Genomic DNA, 18,781 nt, shown 5'->3' on the forward strand with positions numbered 1-18,781 from the left:
GGCACAAAAAAGCCAAAATACTTGGGGAAAATCAAGCTGTTACTTTGCTGAATGTCTCAGAACTGCTCCCTGAAGTCTGGTTGGAAGTCTTCGTTGTGTACACTGATGAACACTGAAAAAAACACTGTCACCTTCTGGACTCAGTACTTGGTTTGCTTCAGATAGTCTTGCATTCATTTCCCATCAGGTTTGTCTTCTGATTTCAAACAGACAAAAACACCTTCCAGATTCGTTCAGTTTATTGGGATAGCATACAGATCAGTTAATCCGGATTCAGTGGAAATCTGTTTTAAATGTGGCCTTCCTGTGAGAAGTTTTGCCATCCTTGCTGTGTTTATCATGTTACAAAAAGTAGTATAATCTTTATCGCACTTATTGAACATATTTGCTGACATAGTGAAGCCTATGGAAAGCAGAGCTGCCATATGTATCTTTCTGTTTGTACAACTGTGTTTGTAAAAGAAACAAATCTAATTTAATCAGCTATGCCTCTGCTAGGAAAACTGTTATTCTGAGGAATCTTTCAGTTTCTCCACATGCCATCTGTAAAAAGGGAAGAGGTACAGCCTGTCAGTCACATTATGAAATCCGTACACGTCAAATATGTTCAAACCCACAGACAACACATGGATTTTGCCAAAACATCCAACCCCACTCCCCCTTCACATGTAATAGAACAGTGATGAAAGACTATTAATTTTCTGGGTGAAAAAAGAAATAATTAGGGCTGGTGTTGGGGTTTCATTCAGATCTAGCTATACAGCATGCAGGCAAGGGCTCTAAACTGGGAAATTTTTTTAAAGATGAGTGAGGGATCAAATGTGTCTAAAAAGCCCTTGCTAAATGACAGAGAAGGCTTACACCTACATGGGTTTTTTTATGTGCTGTGACCTGCATGCAGACTAAGTCTAATGTCTTTAAAGTGCAGTGATGTTTCTGTACATGGGCAGGCTATTTGAGCTAGACAAAATGTTCAGTAAATCCAGGATGCATCAGATCTATCTAAATACTATGAATAACTGATCTAGTCATGTAAATCAGATGTATCCAGAATGTGTTGACAGCTGTGCATTGGTCATATCCAGAATTTTGCACCCCTAGGGGGAGCTGCCAGAAACACAGAACTGTGGAAGCATGTCCCAAGTCCTTGAAACTTTTTGCAGGAAAAAATTCAGGGGTGTTTGTACCTGTAATAAATAGATAAATACATAAAAATGGGTTAGATGAGGAAAACTTATAAAACTACTCAGAATTAAGAATCCAGGAAAAATGATGGTAATCATCCCTGTAACAAGGAGCTTGTCAGATCTTCTATAGACACTGGTTTCAAGTAGAGTAATTCCCAAAGAAATCTTGGAGAGATGGATAAGTGTCCTGTGTGCAAACATCCACTACTCACACAATGATGTATCTCAATCCATAATGACTTTGTATGAATTGTCATCACAAGCTGCATGCTCCAAGTGTCTCATTCGTTCTGAAGGATTAGCATTGGATAGGCACATGGAGGCACATAAAACAGATGTTGATTGCCTCATCTACCTAAAAGCTCCTTGCCTGACTTTCTTTTCCCTGCCATACTGCACACTGACCACCTGTTTGTTACAACTGACTTCTTTATGAGCAAGCCTTTTCTCTGACTTTTGGTAAAAATATTAACATTATGTCCTTCACCACAAGGTCTGCCTGCTGAGCTATACGTACAGCAAATTTGTCTAACCTTTAGATTCTTCCTTGTCACTTTAAGAGTCAAACATTGTAGAGTGTTAATGTGACAAATTCTGCCACATCCACATTGCAGACCACTTTGGTAAGGATTTGATTCCATCTGCTTTCTCTGAGCTTGGGGCTTTCTGTCCCTGTTCTGTAGGAAAGCTCTGAATGGCATAATTCTGGGAATATGCACCCAGATACACAGGTTTTCAGCATTTCTGTAGTTTTAGTCCTATATCTGGGTAAAACCAAGTCCTTACAAATGAGAGTAACTTCCTTGAGTATTTAATGAAATCATACTCCATTTCTGTGCTGAATTAGTGAACCAATTGTTAGTCTGTATTAAGGTCAAACTATCATCTACATGCAGTTCATTTTCTGGTATCAGGTAGTGTGTAAGTCTCTGGTTTGGGGAAATGGGCTGCTGAGTAGCTGGGAAGAATCAAGTTAAAGAGTCTACCTTACCATGAAAAGGGTTGGCTAGCACTCAGAAGTAAACGAGTTTTCTTCAAAAATTCTTCCAGCTTTTCTTGCGATTGCCATAGTCTCTTGCAAAATGCTGGATGGTAACTTCCAAACAGAGATGGTCTCAATGGTAGAAAAGTGATGTAGCAAGTGCTTAAAGGCAAAATTGGCTACAAGGTATTTTAACAATTGGAATATGGTCAACCACACCAGATTAACCAGGTGAGAAGCCACTGCTGAACTCTACAGATTGTGGCCATCCATATGGAGGTCTCTCAAGGCTCTTTCGAAGCCTCTTTGGTACGATTGCATAATATGATAATGGTACCTGATAGCTTAGCAGTGAAGTGGTGAGGATTTTTTTATGTAGCACTTCCCTTCTTTTCTAGTGAGAATTAAGTGAGAATAAATCTAATTCAATCAATCGTTTGTGCTGGACTTCAGATAGCAAACTGTAAAAGTTACACTAATGCCTTTAAGAATGCAAATATCACTTGCTGTAAGTTCAGTTTAATGATACGTGATATCTTCCAGCAGAGTTTTATGTCAGTTACGACCACTTTAATTTTAAAGCAGGATATGATCACAGTCACACATTTATCTGTAATTGGCTCATTTAAGTGACTGATTCTGTGGTTATTCATCTTTATCATACCTACTTTCTCCCTAAGACAAGTGAAAATGTATTTCACCAGGTGGTTATAGTCCTCTTTTTGTGGCAGAGGACCATCTGGATTTCTTCATCTCACCATTATGAGCACTCAGCTTTTCTTAAAATGTTTCTTAAGAACATGCTGAATGACTGAAGAGGAGCAATGAAGAGGAGCAAATGCAATTAATTTATTTTAAATTTGCCCCTTTTTTATGTTGCTTATTCCAGATACTTACTGTTTCTTTATAAATCAGCTTGTAGGCTATTCAGCTTCCACTGAAATCACTGGCTACACCTCTGGAAATTGCCTTAAAATTTGATTGCATTAAAGAGAAGCAGAGATGAATGTAATTAGCTAGCGTTTGAAGGGATGCATCATGTTCCAGGATAAAGCTAACAGCCCCTATTTTTTTGTTCGATCCTGGGACTAAACTCCAGTGCAACTACAATTGGATTGAAATGTCCTTTTTTCTTATCTCTTTGAGACCAGAAAACTCATCATGAGACCTTAATGGCATCATACCAGCATTTCATTTTACTATCAGTGAGTGAATTTGGTAAAAGTTGGTGAGATGCTTGATGACAAGCAGGCAAAAGGGCTCAGTCCAGAGTGACAGCTATGGTGTGTGAACATGACTGAACTTGGGATTTTGGAATTCACAGATTCACAGATTTCTCTAGGTTGGAAGAGACCTCAAGATCATCGAGTCCAACCTCCGACCTAACACTAAGTACTCCACTAAACCATATCCCTAAGCTCTACATCTAAACGTCTTTTAAAGACCTCCAGGGATGGTGACTCCACCACCTCCCTGGGCAGCCCGTTCCAATGCTTAATAACCCGTTCGGTAAAGAAGTACTTCCTAACATCCAACCTAAAACTCCCCTGTCGCAACTTTAGCCCATTCCCCCTCGTCCTGTCACTAGGCACGTGGGAGAACAGACCAACCCCCACCTCTCTACAGCCTCCTTTCAGGTAACTGTAGAGAGCGATGAGGTCGCCCCTGAGCCTCCTCTTCTCCAGGCTGAACAAGCCCAGCTCCCCCAGCCGCTCCTCGTAAGACTTGTTCTCCAGACCCCTCACCAGCTTGGTCGCCCTTCTCTGGACTCGCTCGAGCACGTCCATGTCCTTCCTGTAGCGAGGGGCCCAAAACTGAACACAGTGCTCGAGGTGCGGCCTCACCAGAGCCGAGTACAGGGGCACAATCACTTCCCTCGACCTGCTGGCCACACTGCTTCTTATACAGGCCAGGATGCCGTTGGCCTTCTTGGCCACCTGAGCACACTGCTGGCTCATATTCAGCCGACTATCCACCAATACTCCCAGGTCCTTCTCGGCCAGGCAGCTTTCCAGCCACTCATCTCCCAGCCTGTAGCTCTGCTTGGGGTTGTTGCAGCCCAGGTGCAGGACCCGGCACTTGGCCTTGTTGAACTTCATGCAGTTGACCTCAGCCCATCGCTCCAGCCTATCCAGATCCTCCTGCAGAGCCTTCCTGCCCTCGAGCAGATCGACACACGCACTTAGCTTGGTGTCATCTGCAAACTTACTGAGGGTGCACTGGACGCCCTCATCCAGATCATCGATAAAGATATTAAAGAGGACCGGCCCCAGTACCGAGCCCTGGGGGACTCCACTAGTGACCGGCCTCCAACCAGATTTGACTCCATTCACCACAACTCTCTGGGCCCGGCCATCCAGCCAGTTTCTAACCCAGCGAAGCGTACGCCAGTCCAAGCCCCGAGCAGCCAGTTTCTTGAGGAGAATGTTGTGGGGAACGGTGTCAAAAGCCTAAGAATGAAACTTATCCAAGACAGCACTAACCATCAGCACTTTTTCTTCAGAGCTTTTCTATTCCTTTGGCACAAATCTGTTGACTGAAGGTTATTGTAGGTAAATTATGTCACTCTAACAAATGACCCTGGAAACAAATGGCAGGGCTACTGTGTAACGTGAGTGAAGGGTAATGAATGACCTGGGAAGTTAATTGGTAGTTCTTGAAGGCTGGACGATGGATGCCTTTGTGAACAGTAGTGAATACTGAACACAGAAGATTTTTTTTAATCATTAGAGAGTAATGTAAAACAGGGTACCCTCTTCCATCAGTGAGCTTTCTTGTCTGGTAAGAAAATGTAGGCTGCATTTCTGCTTTGCCTACAGCTGTAAGTCTGTAGCAATACTGCACCAACACTGCAGTAAACATGAGAGGAGTGTGCAGAAGGCATGTCAATGGAAGAAGAGACTTACCATATGGTCAATAGTATGTCCTCTATGTCATTGCCTGCATCAGATTTAGGTATAATGAGAGCAAGGTGTATGACCTAGTCTAGATTTAACTTAAATGAGGTAAGGATTCAAAACAAAAAAGCTTCATCTCCCTCTAAGTTTTGAGTATGGCACAATTCAACACAATGGAAAACACTGTTTATTACTCATACTGTGGTGAAGAAGGTTAGGATTTAGCCATGTAATCAAAGGAATATTGAATTCTGTCTTGTTGAGGTGGACAGCTAAGAAAAACAAAATATTAATATTGCAATCTTGCAATATATATTGTAGATTAATGAAGGAAAATAATTTGTGTAGTTGTACTTGTGAAGAAAGGCATGTTTTCACAAATACGCTTAAACATACCTGGATTTTTTAAAATTCCTTATAACAGAGGAAAAATAACAAAAAACCTTTCAGAAATGTGATTTTAATACCTCGCTATTGCAACAGTAGCAATTCTTGCAGCACTCTTAATATGCTATAGCAAGGCTCCAGCTTTGATTTGAGCCCATCATGTTTAACCTCTTCACACAGATCATTTTTTTTTTTCCAAATCGGTTCTCTTGTTCATAGTTGTTTCTGAATAGAAATGGAGTATCTGTGTTTTACTGATGGATGCAAACCTAACCATGCAAGAAGTTAGAGCTTTTTAACCTAGGAGGGAAGGCTGGAAAATTGTAACAAAACTGCTGAGAAGTTGTGCTTTCTTAGCTTCTTTCTGCCATGTGAAGTATTCCTTAAATTTTATGAGTAGACTTCAAGCTCAAGTAAAACGTCCTTCCTTTCAGAAACCATTAAGAGTTTTGAAGCTGGTAACAGCAATCTTTCATGACTCCTGTGCACAAGAGCAGTACCGTCTGAAAGTACAGTAAAGTGTGTAAAGATTAATAAGCTGCAAGCCAAGTTTTCCTTAGACTTTACACTGGCTTCAAAAAATCCCAGAGTAAAGGTCTAAAATGCAGTCCTTAAAACATGCGAACGGGAAGTGTGTCGCTGAGGCTAGTGGTGTTTTTGCCCTGGGGAGCTTGGGTTAAACGCTGTGTTCTGCATGGGCAGAGGGCTTGCTGTGCAGCTCCTCGTCCGTTATGGCAGAGGGCCAATTTTCCCCCTGGTTTTGATTATTTCACAATGTAGCGAGAAAGTTTAGTAACTGGAAGAGAGTTTACTAGCTCTTGTGTTCCTCAGGAGGGCTGGGGACTCTCCTGGGTCCATCAGGGCAGGGCCTGACACCCAAGGCCCATCCCTCCATCTTGTCCAGGAACAGGGCAACCAGGGATTGCTTCCCTGCTGACAGGACCAGGATATAGGCCTGTGGGGCTCATGGCTTGGCAGGGCTCGTCTGTGGGGAATATCACTGGGCAGGGAAAGGAATGGGGGCCTTGGCTCTGGGCAGGGTGCCCCAGAGGGGGTCCCCCCAGGAGCCCTTGGAGGTAGGTAGGGAGGGTCAGGACCAGCGGTGCCTCAGGGCCATAATGACTGATGTGCTGTTGTCAGTTTGGTATGATGATGTTTTCACAAAACAATCTGTTTTCATTGTATTTTTCTGCATCTCTGTCTCTAGGCTAGAAGCTTGTCATAAAACCACGCATATTCAGAGATCTATCTCATAACGATGACTGAAATTTTCTTCCCTTTCACTGTGTGTGACTGATAATTGTTACTTATTTCAAGGCCTGTTCCCTGCCATTTTGAACCTGGCCAGCAATGCTCACATCTCCACCAACGCCACCTGTGGGGAAAAAGGACCAGAGATGTTCTGCAAACTTGTTGAGCATGTCCCAGGCCGACCCCTGCGCAATGCCCAGTGCCGGGTCTGTGACCGTCACAGTGCCAATCCCAAAGGCAAGTCTCTCTTTGTTGTTGTTGTCATCATCATTTTTGTTTTTGTTTTCCTTTGTTTTGTCTTGTACTCTTTGACCCTTTCCCATAAATACAAAGTGCATTGGGGTCAAATACTTTTTGCTTTTAGTGTCTCAAACACATGAGTGAAGCTGCCTTTAAGCAAAGGACTGACAGAAAGCACAAACACCTTAAATCACCATTAAGCACTGCAGAATCCAATGACAGCCTTTTTGTCTCGAGGCAAATTTCAGCTTTTACTTTGTGGCAGAGGAAATTATACTCTGCATGAAGTAAATGTACTGGGTCAGAGAAAATAGCTTTAGATGTATTTTCAATAGATGTTTATTTTTTTTTTCTTTAAAACAGAGCAGCACCCAATTTCTAGTGCAATTGATGGTACCAATAATTGGTGGCAAAGTCCCAGCATTCAGAACGGGAGGCAGTACCACTGGGTCACCATCACCTTGGATCTAAGGCAGGTGAGTAACATTTACCTGAGTGTCTGTCACTTGTTGAGTGTACAATACAAGTCTATGCAATTTATTGCAGGTATTCAGTGTTTAGATAGTTGGATATGTAAGTTAGAAATTTAACAGCACATAATTAAAGCTGGATAGTTAAACCTTATACAAACTGATTTTAAACAGGTGTGTTTTTCAATTATTATTAAGGAGCATCTTAAAGATTTTATTCCTATCAGCCTGGAATGGAAGTGACTGTGTTTTCAAGCAATATAGGTCATGGAGTGTTGTAATTCATGGCATAGCAACAGTTGTATATGTGTGGACAAGAGTTTACACCAGTGTTTGCTTTGTCTTGATAACCTTCCTCTGGCTGTCCTTGCTATCTTTCCCCTGACAGTCCTCTGCTATTGTTTTTCTCTGCTTTTGATTTCATGCAAGTTGCTTGAAGTCTGAGTTACTGAAGATATTTTCAAGCAGAAAACGGTATTTTCAAGGTGTAATTGTCATAGGCACAAATTTTATATATGAGGATGCATCTTTTTTTTTTTTAAACTATATCAGCCTTTCACCTGATCATTGTACAGTCTTGTAGTAAAAGAGTAGTGATTTAGAGTAGAACATAGCAGAAACATTTAACATTTACTACAAGAAAAAACACACAATACACTTGCAAATATGAACTCTTCCAATCAATAAGCATTGTAACTCTGATACTGAGTTTAGGAGAAGGAAAGAAAAGTTAAGTGACAGGAATAAATGTACTCGCATCACTTACCTGACAGTAAGATCTCAAGATATCTTAAATATGGAAACCTGTTAATGCAATACAATGATCAGATTGAAGTGTAAAATATCAGAAAAGTTCAGCTGCAGAATCTCCAGAACCCTGGAAACGTAGGCTTTCATGTCAGTTGTTTGATATGATAAGGACTTGAAGACCACATAAAATAGGACAAAGTGTTGCTGAAAGAGAAGTTGATTTGCCACTTTCTGTGCTTCTCTTCTGACTGGTTCTGGTCACTCTTTTGTTAGAAGGAACATTAGAAAGAAATGTTCTATATTCCTTCTGTGGACGTTTAATGTTAGCTATCCTGCACAGTTAGAAGTTAGAGGTCTGAAGCAGAGATTTCTGACCATGGGAAGGATGGAACTATCTGTATTGATTCCTCAGCTTTGGCACTTAATGACAAAAAAATACCAACAGAAGCTTAGAGGTATTTGCCCCTTCTTGTAGCTGGTAAAATTCTTATGTGGGAGGCTGCCAGGCTGCACAGATGATTCCCTAATTTGTTGGTTTGTGTGCTAGGCATGGAAGAATCAAGTCTCCTACCCTGCCCCAAATAAAGACAAAATAATTTCTGAAGAAAATGTTTTTTCCTTTAATTTTTCTTTTTCTTTGAACAGATCTAAGCTATTTGAATATCATAGGTCAACAATTCACAGATTATTAATATGAATTAATATTAATTTGCAACTTCATTTAATATGAATTCCGATATGAATTGAAATTAATAATTCCGAACTCTTAGCTTTGTTACTAGCTAAGAAATGCATACTTGGTGCACAGCTGGTAACAAGCTTTTGCAAGATTGCTAGACTCTGAATGAAGGTTATTTTTAATGTTAAAACAGAAGGTTTAACTTTGATGTTTTAAAAGAAGCATGTTTTAAAATGAAGCATAGGCTAAACAAGTGCCTAGTTTCCTCTTTAATTAGAAAGCTGAACTATTAGGAAAATAATCATACTGTATCTTTTGTCATTGACAGGTTTGGAAAGGACTTCTTTGTTTGGATAGTTGACTTTGTGTTTGGTTTATAAATGGACAAACAGGAAGGAAAAATGAAGGAGGGAGTGAGGATTTCATTTTTTTCCTCCTAGAACATTTTTACTTTGGAAACAGACCAGCTGAACTGCCCTCTAAATCTTAGCCCTGTTGATGTTTCTCCAAATAAGTATCTTTCCTCTCCTGTTGCACACTGTTTCACTGATTTGATTTGAAAAGTTTACCCTGAGGGGTCTTTCTTCTGTGTTTTCCTCAGACAGTTTGAGACAGAGAAGGCATCTAGGGCTATGCAATGTGAATGTAAATTGCTGCTCTGCAAGGAAGGATTTGGTTAATAAAGAATGCTTGAAGTCAATAAGTTATTAGAGCTGACTTGGTGTCCTTACTTTAACCGAGTCAGCACAAGTAAAAAATAGCAAAGAAAAAACATATGAAGGGCCCTAGTGATTTTAGTATCTGTTTACTTCACAAGTTTTATTTTGAATGAGCTAAAATACTCCTCTAGAACCTTTAAAGGTATTTCTGAAAGTCAGTATCTCTAACTATATGCATTACTTTGTCTCTTTAGCATTGGTACTTTCTTTTAAATTTCAAGCTTTGTGCATTAAATATGTCGAAGAGCATATTGAAGTCTTTAACTTTCCTTGGCAGAATATAGAATAGATTAATACCCCTTTGTGATGTGAAGAATCTGATTATTGCTCATTATTCTTGACTAATTACTAGAAGTTATAACAATAAGAAAAATGGGTTGTTTTTTGGCATTGTTACTAATGTACAGCAGAGAGGAACAAGCCAGCAATGGGGTTGGTGAGTGCAGGAGTGCAGGGTCAGCTGGTGAATATGGGGAATATACTGGTGGAAATTGTGTTTCCACCCCAGTTTATCTTACGTATATATATTCTGGCCACAGTCTCTGTCTGTTGGCTGTATTCATCTCTTTGCTCAAAGCTGAAGGGGGCAGAGAATATTCCTTCAGCTAATATTCTACCTTGCAGTTAGTTTATTTAGTCTAAAAACATTTGGACTGAAGAGCAGCTTGGTGGAATCTCAGTAAGAAAAGAGAGCTGACTAATACACTCCAGATCAAAAGTGCTGTTTTGATCTTTCTCCTTCAGAATTTCTGTGCTATTATAACTAATGCTAAGCATTTTGTAAGGGTAGCTGGTGGCTACATCACAGTTCTGTAGCTCATATGGATCATAAAAAACAGGTACATATATTCTGTCATGCCTTTCAGTCTTCCCAGGACCAACTGTATCATAGTTGGAAAGACATTTTTTTCCTTTCCATTTAAAAATGTATAGCAAAGATCCAGAGCTGGGGAAAGAGTAGTTTAGCAATGAGATGTAGTATTGATGTACAAGATACCAACATTTAATTTATGATCTCATGCTTTCTACACTGGCAGTTCTACAGAAACAAAATACACAGCTGTTCTCAGGACAGCTATTTTGCAAAATGATAATGAATTAAAATAAATACCGACTATTACAAATGCCAGTTGTGTGCTTGTGCCAATAATAAAATATTTCTCCATCACAGCATTAAATGAATATTTTCCATAGTATTATTAATATGTTTCAGACTTTCAAAAGTATTTAAGGGTGCTTAGTGCTAGGCATAGCAGAACGGCACAAATTTGTATCCCACAAAGTTCTTGAATTGTAAAGCAAGACCAGTTGTTCTTGGAAGACCTCAAGTATGAAGTTGTGAAAACATCTCTGCTTCGATAAAGTCATAGCTCATGAATATTTCATGAATGCTGGATTACAACTCAGAGACTGTGAAAGTAATTTGCAGTTTCTGCTATTACAAAGTCAAATATAACGTAAATAATGTTATGATATGATATGTAGTGAGCTTTCATCTTGAAATCACTTGGCAAGAAGAGGTTACTGTCAGGACAAACCCTTTGCTTATATAAAAAAGATACAGTTCTCTTGACTAGATCAGTGCTAATTTACTGTATGTGGCAAGTTTCTTTAAAGTGTTGTTATTGCTATAAAACAGATGATGCAAAATTCAGGGTGCTCGCTTAGCTGTACTTTCTTATAATACACTGCTTGAATAAAATTAACTTCTATTCCAAAACAATGGTTGCACAGGAGCAAAATGTAGCAAGCAATTGCTAGGTCTCAGATTCTTACCATTTGTATGAACAATACAGACTGATACTCAGAATATCCCTTCATGTAGTCTTCTACTCTGAGTGTTCGCACAGATTCATTCATTTTAGACTTTCTGGATTCAGAAAGGAAAATGAAATCAGAGAAAAAGAGGCTTTTTTTGGTAACTAGCTCTATATGTATTGACAACATTAAGCAGAAAGGTTTTTTGAGTTTTACTTAAAATACAGAGTAATGTTAGTTGTAACAAGCATTTTCACCACAGGACATGTCATGCCATTTTGAAAAACACACTTAGCTGTTTTATTACATTGCCTTCCTGCACTCAGCATGAAGGAAAGATTTAGCTGAATTTATAAAATTAGAATAAACCGATCTGTTAAACTAATCTGAAATTTAGAAAAAAATTATCTTTTGGGACTTATCTTTCCCTTTAACTTTTCACTTGTGGAGACCAGGGCTCAAATAGTTATGAATAGACAGCATATCTTCCCTTACTGTTCTGTCAAACTAAGTAAATTGAAAAATGTAACTGGAAGTCTTTATCCAAAAAGACTACTGGAAAAATTGTGCTTGCTAGGACCTGTATAGGTTTCAGAGTACTGACCGTGCCCTTGGAAATAGGAACATTTGGCTAGCATCTGCTGTGTGGTCACTGCTAGCAGCATCTTGAGCAAAAGAGTAGGCAAAATTGCCTGATGAATGGGGGAAAAGGGTTTATTTGCAGATTTGTTTCAAGAACATAGCACCTGACGTTACTGGATCTGCATTCAGGGAAACAAAGTTACTATAAAGGCTAAAGAAAGTAGAAGTGATGTGTTATGTTGGTATTGCTGCTACAAAGGTGTTCTTCAGTACAGGTTTATTTGGCTGATCTTTACAGTCAGGATTGAAATGCCTGTAAAATGACACTTCTAATCTATGGCTGCTTGGGAACTGCTAACCTGCTTTGGCTTGCCCTTTTTACCCTTGCAGCTCAATAAGGAAATGAGTCCTGGGAAAGCTATACAGTCAGATTAAAGCATACAAATCATTAGCTTTTGCCACACGGCTCAAGTTTATCACATGGCCAGTTTGTGGACAGTGAATGAACGTGCAGAGTGGGAAGAAACTGCCCTCAGTGACGTTTGAATGTGGAGACCTCATTAAAGTAAAAATCTTTAAGGAAGTACTCTGAGGATGTTGGAGTCAGTTTGCCTTACAGGGAGTCCTGGTCCATTTTAGGTTGCAGAGGCTATGGGATATGAGGTCTCCCAAGCCAAAGTTGACACTCCTTAAAATGTCTTCATCTGCAAATGCTGGGGACACCTGAATCCCTTTTGCTAGCTTTCTTCTTTTGTTTGGGAACGTAATCCCCGAGAATATAACTTCTACTGGCAGGTTGGCTTGTGATTTCTTGATTGCAGGAGCATTTATGCAGTATCCTTTCATTTATATATTTAACCTATATAGTTTCAGGGACTGACAAATTTTCTTGAGCTTGCTGACATTCAAGTATCCTGTGAATTTACCTAAGAAGTATTTTTAGGTATTTACGGGCTATATGTGGAAGAGACAAGAAAATCCAGAGGGAAAAGAGGCAGTGTTTTTTTACACAGGCTGACTATGCATACTTAAACGGTTACAGACCATTCATTATTTTCTGAATGCCTCTTTTGGGTTCTTAATTTCAAATATATTCATTTCAGCTCTCAGTGAACTGAGTACATGGAGGAAAAATCAATCCCTAGAAGACTTGAGAACCAGACATGGCTACTTTTCTGAAAAAAAACCACATTGGTTTTAAAGGATACATCGATTAGAATGAACTGCTCTGGAAGTTGCTCTGAGAAATTTTATCTTTATCTGGTTCTTCCCCTCACCAAGAAACTTGATATTTAAAATAAATTTCATCTACATACTCTTGCATGAAAATATCTTCGGCTTTTATTTCTGCCTGCAGTTACTGTGTGATGAAGGATAACTCATTGTTACTGGTTGGAACTGGATTTAAAACTAGCCACATCAGCTGCAGAATGTAATCGGTCTTGAAAAATCTCAGTGTAATCAGAAGTAGATCATTTGTTTTTCAGCCAACTGTGTAATAAGTAGGGAAGTAGTTTAGTTGATGATAGCAAACAGAAAAATAAATAAATAAAAATAGACCAGCTGATTATCACATTTTATATTATGTCTGATTTTAATCAAAACCAAGATTGTTTGACTTTTTTAGATATTAAATCCAATAAGTCAGAATTTGAAGATGTGTAATCATTTTTTTCCATCTCATGTCTGCAGATTTCCTAAGCAAAGCTCTGTTCACTTGTGCACACAATGTAATTACTCTTTATTTGTGTATGTTTATTTTTCCATTTGACAAAACTGAAATCTGTTTTTACATGGCAAGTGTTATTCTTGCTCTGGCTTTCTTCAGTATTGTGAAACAAAACCAACAACAACAAAATACAAAACAAACACAACCCCCACCCCCCAGTACATTAAAAAATGTCTGAAAGAAATTGTAGGAATTACAATAATTATAGCAGCTAACCAAGCAAGTGGTCCACTGTAGTGAGAATACAGACCTCTGCGATGGTTAAACAGCATGGCATTTTTCTTTATTCTAAATGTGGCTTCATAATATACTGCATGTAAAACATTAAACTCTTATAAGGAGTCTTATCAATTTGCAAAGACAGCCTTTTGTGAGGTGATGTATTAGTTAAGGAAGAAGATAGTAGTTTCGGAGTAAGAGCATTTCAGTGCTAGTGGCTGATGATGTAGCTAGTTGGGGTTCAGCACAGGTTATCTAGCTGCCACAACAAGGTCACTTAAAAGGTGATATAAACTTATTTACTGCCCTGCCTTCTCAGAGAAGTGCAGAGCAATGCTGTTGTGGGGATAGAGTTTTCACTTTGGACACAGAATAGTTAAAAAAACAAAAAAACACAACACCTCAAGGTTATGCATATAGCTGAGAGATTCCATATCTTAAAAGAACTACTTAATTAACATTATCATATTTATATTTGTCATATTCACTTTATTTATCTATGTACATTTTCAGCAGTGTCTGTAAGTAGCCTTGTGCTTAAATAATTCAACACAGAATGGAAATGGAATGCACGGAGATTTTTAATATAGGATGTAAAAAGCTTATCATAAATGCTATTACCAGAAGGATTAAACTCCAAGCTAAAATAAATGTGAAACAAAGAATTGTTTTGGCTGCAGCTGTTGTTTTTTTTTTTTTAAAAAAAAAGAACCCACTTCTTTGAAGCCTTCACTGGTTCAAAAAAGCTAAATAGCACACTTCCCTTAGAAAGACTGTTACTCCCAAGTAATCCTGAAATCAACTTTGTGTGTAACTATATATATGTATATATATATTTCAGTTTGTTTTTTTGTAATGTTTACAGTTTTGACAAAAAATGATACATATTTCCATTATTATCGTAAAAGATTAATCTGGCCTTTGGTCAGAAGCTTATGCAAAAGTTTTATCTAGGGCCAGTCTACCAAATTTTACCCTCTCACCACGCAAATTGCATACTGCCTTTAAAATTTTAGTTAATTTTAGCAGTTGGCCTCTTGCGGTCTTTCACAGCAGAATGAAGTGTTAAAATTTTCTTCTTGCATTTTTTTTTAGGTCTTTCAAGTTGCATATGTCATCATCAAATCTGCTAATGCTCCACGACCTGGAAACTGGATTTTGGAACGCTCCATAGATGGCACAGAGTTCAGACCATGGCAGTACTATGCAATTAGTGACACAGAATGTTTAACCCGTTATAATATCACACCAAGAATTGGGCCACCAACATACAAGAGAGATGATGAAGTGATCTGCACCTCCTATTATTCCAGACTAGTTCCCCTGGAACATGGAGAGGTACGTTTGTTTTTGCACTTGTGGTTTGCGAGTGTGAACACGGACTGATTGCAACTTGAAAACACTTGAATTCCAATTACAGAGTTCATTGCCCTCAGCACTACCAGATGATCTGTTCTTCTTCTTCAATGATACTATCTTTACATCATGTACCAGTATAGCAAACTTTTAAAAGTTGGGATAAAACATGTCTTTGGCTCTACACATTCCTATTACTAAACTCTTTGTTTTCTCTCTCTCTCTCTCTCCATAATTTGATGGTGGCTATTAACTGTGAATTATTAGTTGCTTTATCCTATGAAAGACTACAACAGAGGCTCTATGTTCTGCCAGGTTTTTCATTTAATAAAGAAAATCCCTGTGTTAGGAACACCTGGTTGTGAGATAAAGCTGCAAACACCGTTGAAATGCTCGGCACAGCTGGAACTCCTAAACTAGCCTTGGCATTGTTTCAGGGATGAAGCATAATTAAAAGAGCTATGAGTTGTGCAGCCTCACTGTTGATTGTTCGTTCTTTTAGCAAACTCTATTCATGGTATTTGTGTAATTTATTTCATAGAGGCAGCCACATAATGAAATGATACATTAAAACCAGTGGTTATTCTATCGTGAATGCTATCATGTAAGAGCATGATAACAAATGCAGTGTTATCCCGTGGAGAATGCTAGTAACTGTTAGCTTCATAGGAGCCACCATGTATTTATTTATTGCTTAAAAAAAAAGAGTGGAGTTAAGGGATGAACTTTGTCAAGCTTTTTCACATGAAATTATGTTTCAGCAAGACAAAACCAATGAAATTCAGGTGACATCGAGTCCCATTTATTTTAAACAAATTTTTGTTTCAATGATGTAAACATATCCCCTACAGATCAAATGGAACAGACAAAGAAACTTAACCTGGCTTTTACCACAATTAATCAGAAAGCTCTTAGGCTGACTGTGTACAAACAGTGCCTCTTGTAATAGGCTGATAGGTTGTCCAGCTCCAACCCAGAAATGATGGAGGTTCAGATTAGTGACTTTTCTTCTCATTTATTTTTCTTCAGGTACACAGAACTGTGTGGCACAAATATTATCAACAGCCTTATCCAGAACATTGCTTTTTTTCTAAGTGCAATGGCATAAAAACATAACATAAGAACAAATAAATTGACAGAACTAAATTTCTCTATACTACATAAATAAATGTTGTTGTTCACAAAGAACAGACTGCTCCATTGTAGCTGGAAAAGTAGACAGGAATATTCCTGCACAGAGAATATCATAACCTGTATTAGTGAACTTTGGCACTTTTTTAAAAATATACATATTTAATGCTTAATATATTGGACAGAACCAATTATAGAATGTAAGTATGGGGCTCTATGAAGTTCTACGCAGCAGCTGATGTCTACAGATACCTGTCTTGTATCCAGTACTTGTTAGCAAGCTGCTGTCATGCACTTTGCTTGTAGCGCTCTGGTGTAAAAGAACTGATAGGTTAAATGACCACATGTCTAAATGTGGATATAACTTAACAACATTTAGCTAAATCAGACATTTTGCCAGTTTGGCTGCTAGATTTTTCACAGGTTTAAAGAGGTATAACTGCACTATTGTATACTCTGTTGTTAACCTGATTAATACTGCTTGAAGATCTTCTTACAGATCTTCAAGAATATTCTGCTTCTGGAAATTTATGTAATGAAGTCAGGATTTACTATGATTCCAAGGCTCAAACTACAACTGCTGGAAAATGTTCTTCAATTAGGGAAGACAAATAAAACAAAAATGTATAATTGAAGTATATCAGCATATGTAAGGCATATATAAACAATATGTAAGTGGTATTTTAGCCAAATACAGCAGTGTACATGGAGAATCTTAAATTTTCTTCCTTAATGTTTTAGTATCTGTCCCTACTATTTCTTCCTTTTCCTGGTAGAAAGGATTCCTCTATTGTCTCTATATAAATTACAATGTATTATTACAGAACTTCTACTGGTCTGGCCAGTAGATAAGTTTAGAATTAAAATGTGAATAAAGTTACACTTTTCATCATTTGAACACACTATTCATGAACAGAGAAAATATGTATTCCCAGAGAACTGGAGCTTCAGGCAGGAGAGACTATCGAAAATGAAATGGCTTGTGTCATGCAGGAGGTAAGGCCAGTTGGCTGTAAAAGACCTTTTTAGGTCTCTTTAGATCTCTAGAGCCTAAATGGTAAGAAGGAAACACAGCATGCTAGAACTAACACCATGGTTGTATCCTTCTCTCATTATGAAAATGAAAGGATTGCAATGAGCTCAGCAAATTCTACGTCTGTAATGAATGCCAAATGAGAGCAGGATATGATCCACAATGCTACAGTTGGGCTTATGTACAGTGAATTTATATGTACATATTTTTTTTACAGTGGAAGCAATGCAATGTTATTTGAATATTTGGCCAACAGTTCTGTCTCGTAAATCCCATCAAAAAACATGACTTCTGAATGAATATATTGCAGCAGTTTGCGTAGAGAAAACAGACTGAGATGGGTGGGCATGTTCTGTTTTCAGTTGCATACAACACAGGTACAAGAAGGAGTAGTCTGTTCTATATGTCTCTGACAGATGATGAAAGAAGTGATCTGAAACTGCAACAAGGAAAATATGCTTCAGAGATAAGGAGAATTTCTAACAATAAAACAAGGAAAGGACAGTAGTATGTTGCCTTGGAAGACTGCAGAGCAACCATCAACAATGGTCTTCAAGAACACATTGGTCAAACATCTGACACAAGTTTAGTTAATCCTGGTTTGGGATTGTCTAGATATTCTAGAGGAATTCTCTGTTTCTGTGAGAGCTGAATATTATATAAGGTGATTCTAGTTTGCCGGATCTGACCTGGAAAAAGTTTTTGGTTTCGTAACTGTTGTTTTGCAGTTGGAAAATGGATGATGATTAGTTTCTAAATGGGCTATCAGAAAAGTGAAATTCTTCAAACATGTTATATTAGAATATTTAGAAATAAGGGTGATAGACCATAAATGGCAAAAGTATATAGCTGAGAGTGTGAACTCCGTTGCCAGACTCTGTATATTTTTGAAATAACACGATTGCTGTCTGTGAAGTCCCTAGTTGTGCAGAAGTAAACTACTTTTTTTTTTTTTCCATTTTAAATTTTTAGTAATATTTTCAGGAGAAATATTTGACAATACTGGACAAAGGTCAAACTATAAATCCAAGAGTAGTATATGAGACAAAATTGCTCTGCATAAATGAGGATGTGCTTTGCACTCTAAAATGTATCTGATGAGCCTAGTGTACAACCCTTTACTAGTTGAGGCGGACATCAGGTGTACTGTTTAACACTTTTTTGTGGTATTAGGGTCTCATATTGGAGTTTCTACCTCAAAATGTAGCACAAACTGTGTCATCTATGATTCTATGATCATATGAAACTACATCTTTGTGTGCTTTTAAGTTGCTTTGGAAAGGAGGAGGGAGCTGTTTCTGGAATAAGTTGCACTGCTTGATAACAAAAGCCATTTTACTGGGGCCAACTTGGGATTGTGTGAGATGGAGGAATGGAGACCAGATGGGTTGTTGTCGTGGTGGCAGCCTCC

At 38.4% G+C, this 18,781-nt stretch overlaps 1 protein-coding gene across 1 annotated transcript in view; it reads left to right on the plus strand.

Moving 5' to 3' along the window:
* Window positions 1-18,781, plus strand: part of LAMA1 (laminin subunit alpha 1) — a 108,021-nt gene that overhangs the window by 14,514 nt on the left and 74,726 nt on the right. The window contains exons 2-4 of the mRNA XM_080579362.1: window positions 6,771-6,941; window positions 7,308-7,420; window positions 14,946-15,188. Coding sequence (XP_080435488.1) covers window positions 6,771-6,941; window positions 7,308-7,420; window positions 14,946-15,188 — 527 coding nt within the window. The remainder of the gene's footprint in view (window positions 1-6,770; window positions 6,942-7,307; window positions 7,421-14,945; window positions 15,189-18,781) is intronic.

This window comes from Anser brachyrhynchus (genome assembly GCF_964034855.1).
Source record: "Anser brachyrhynchus genome assembly, chromosome: 2".
Lineage (NCBI taxonomy): Eukaryota > Metazoa > Chordata > Aves > Anseriformes > Anatidae > Anser > Anser brachyrhynchus.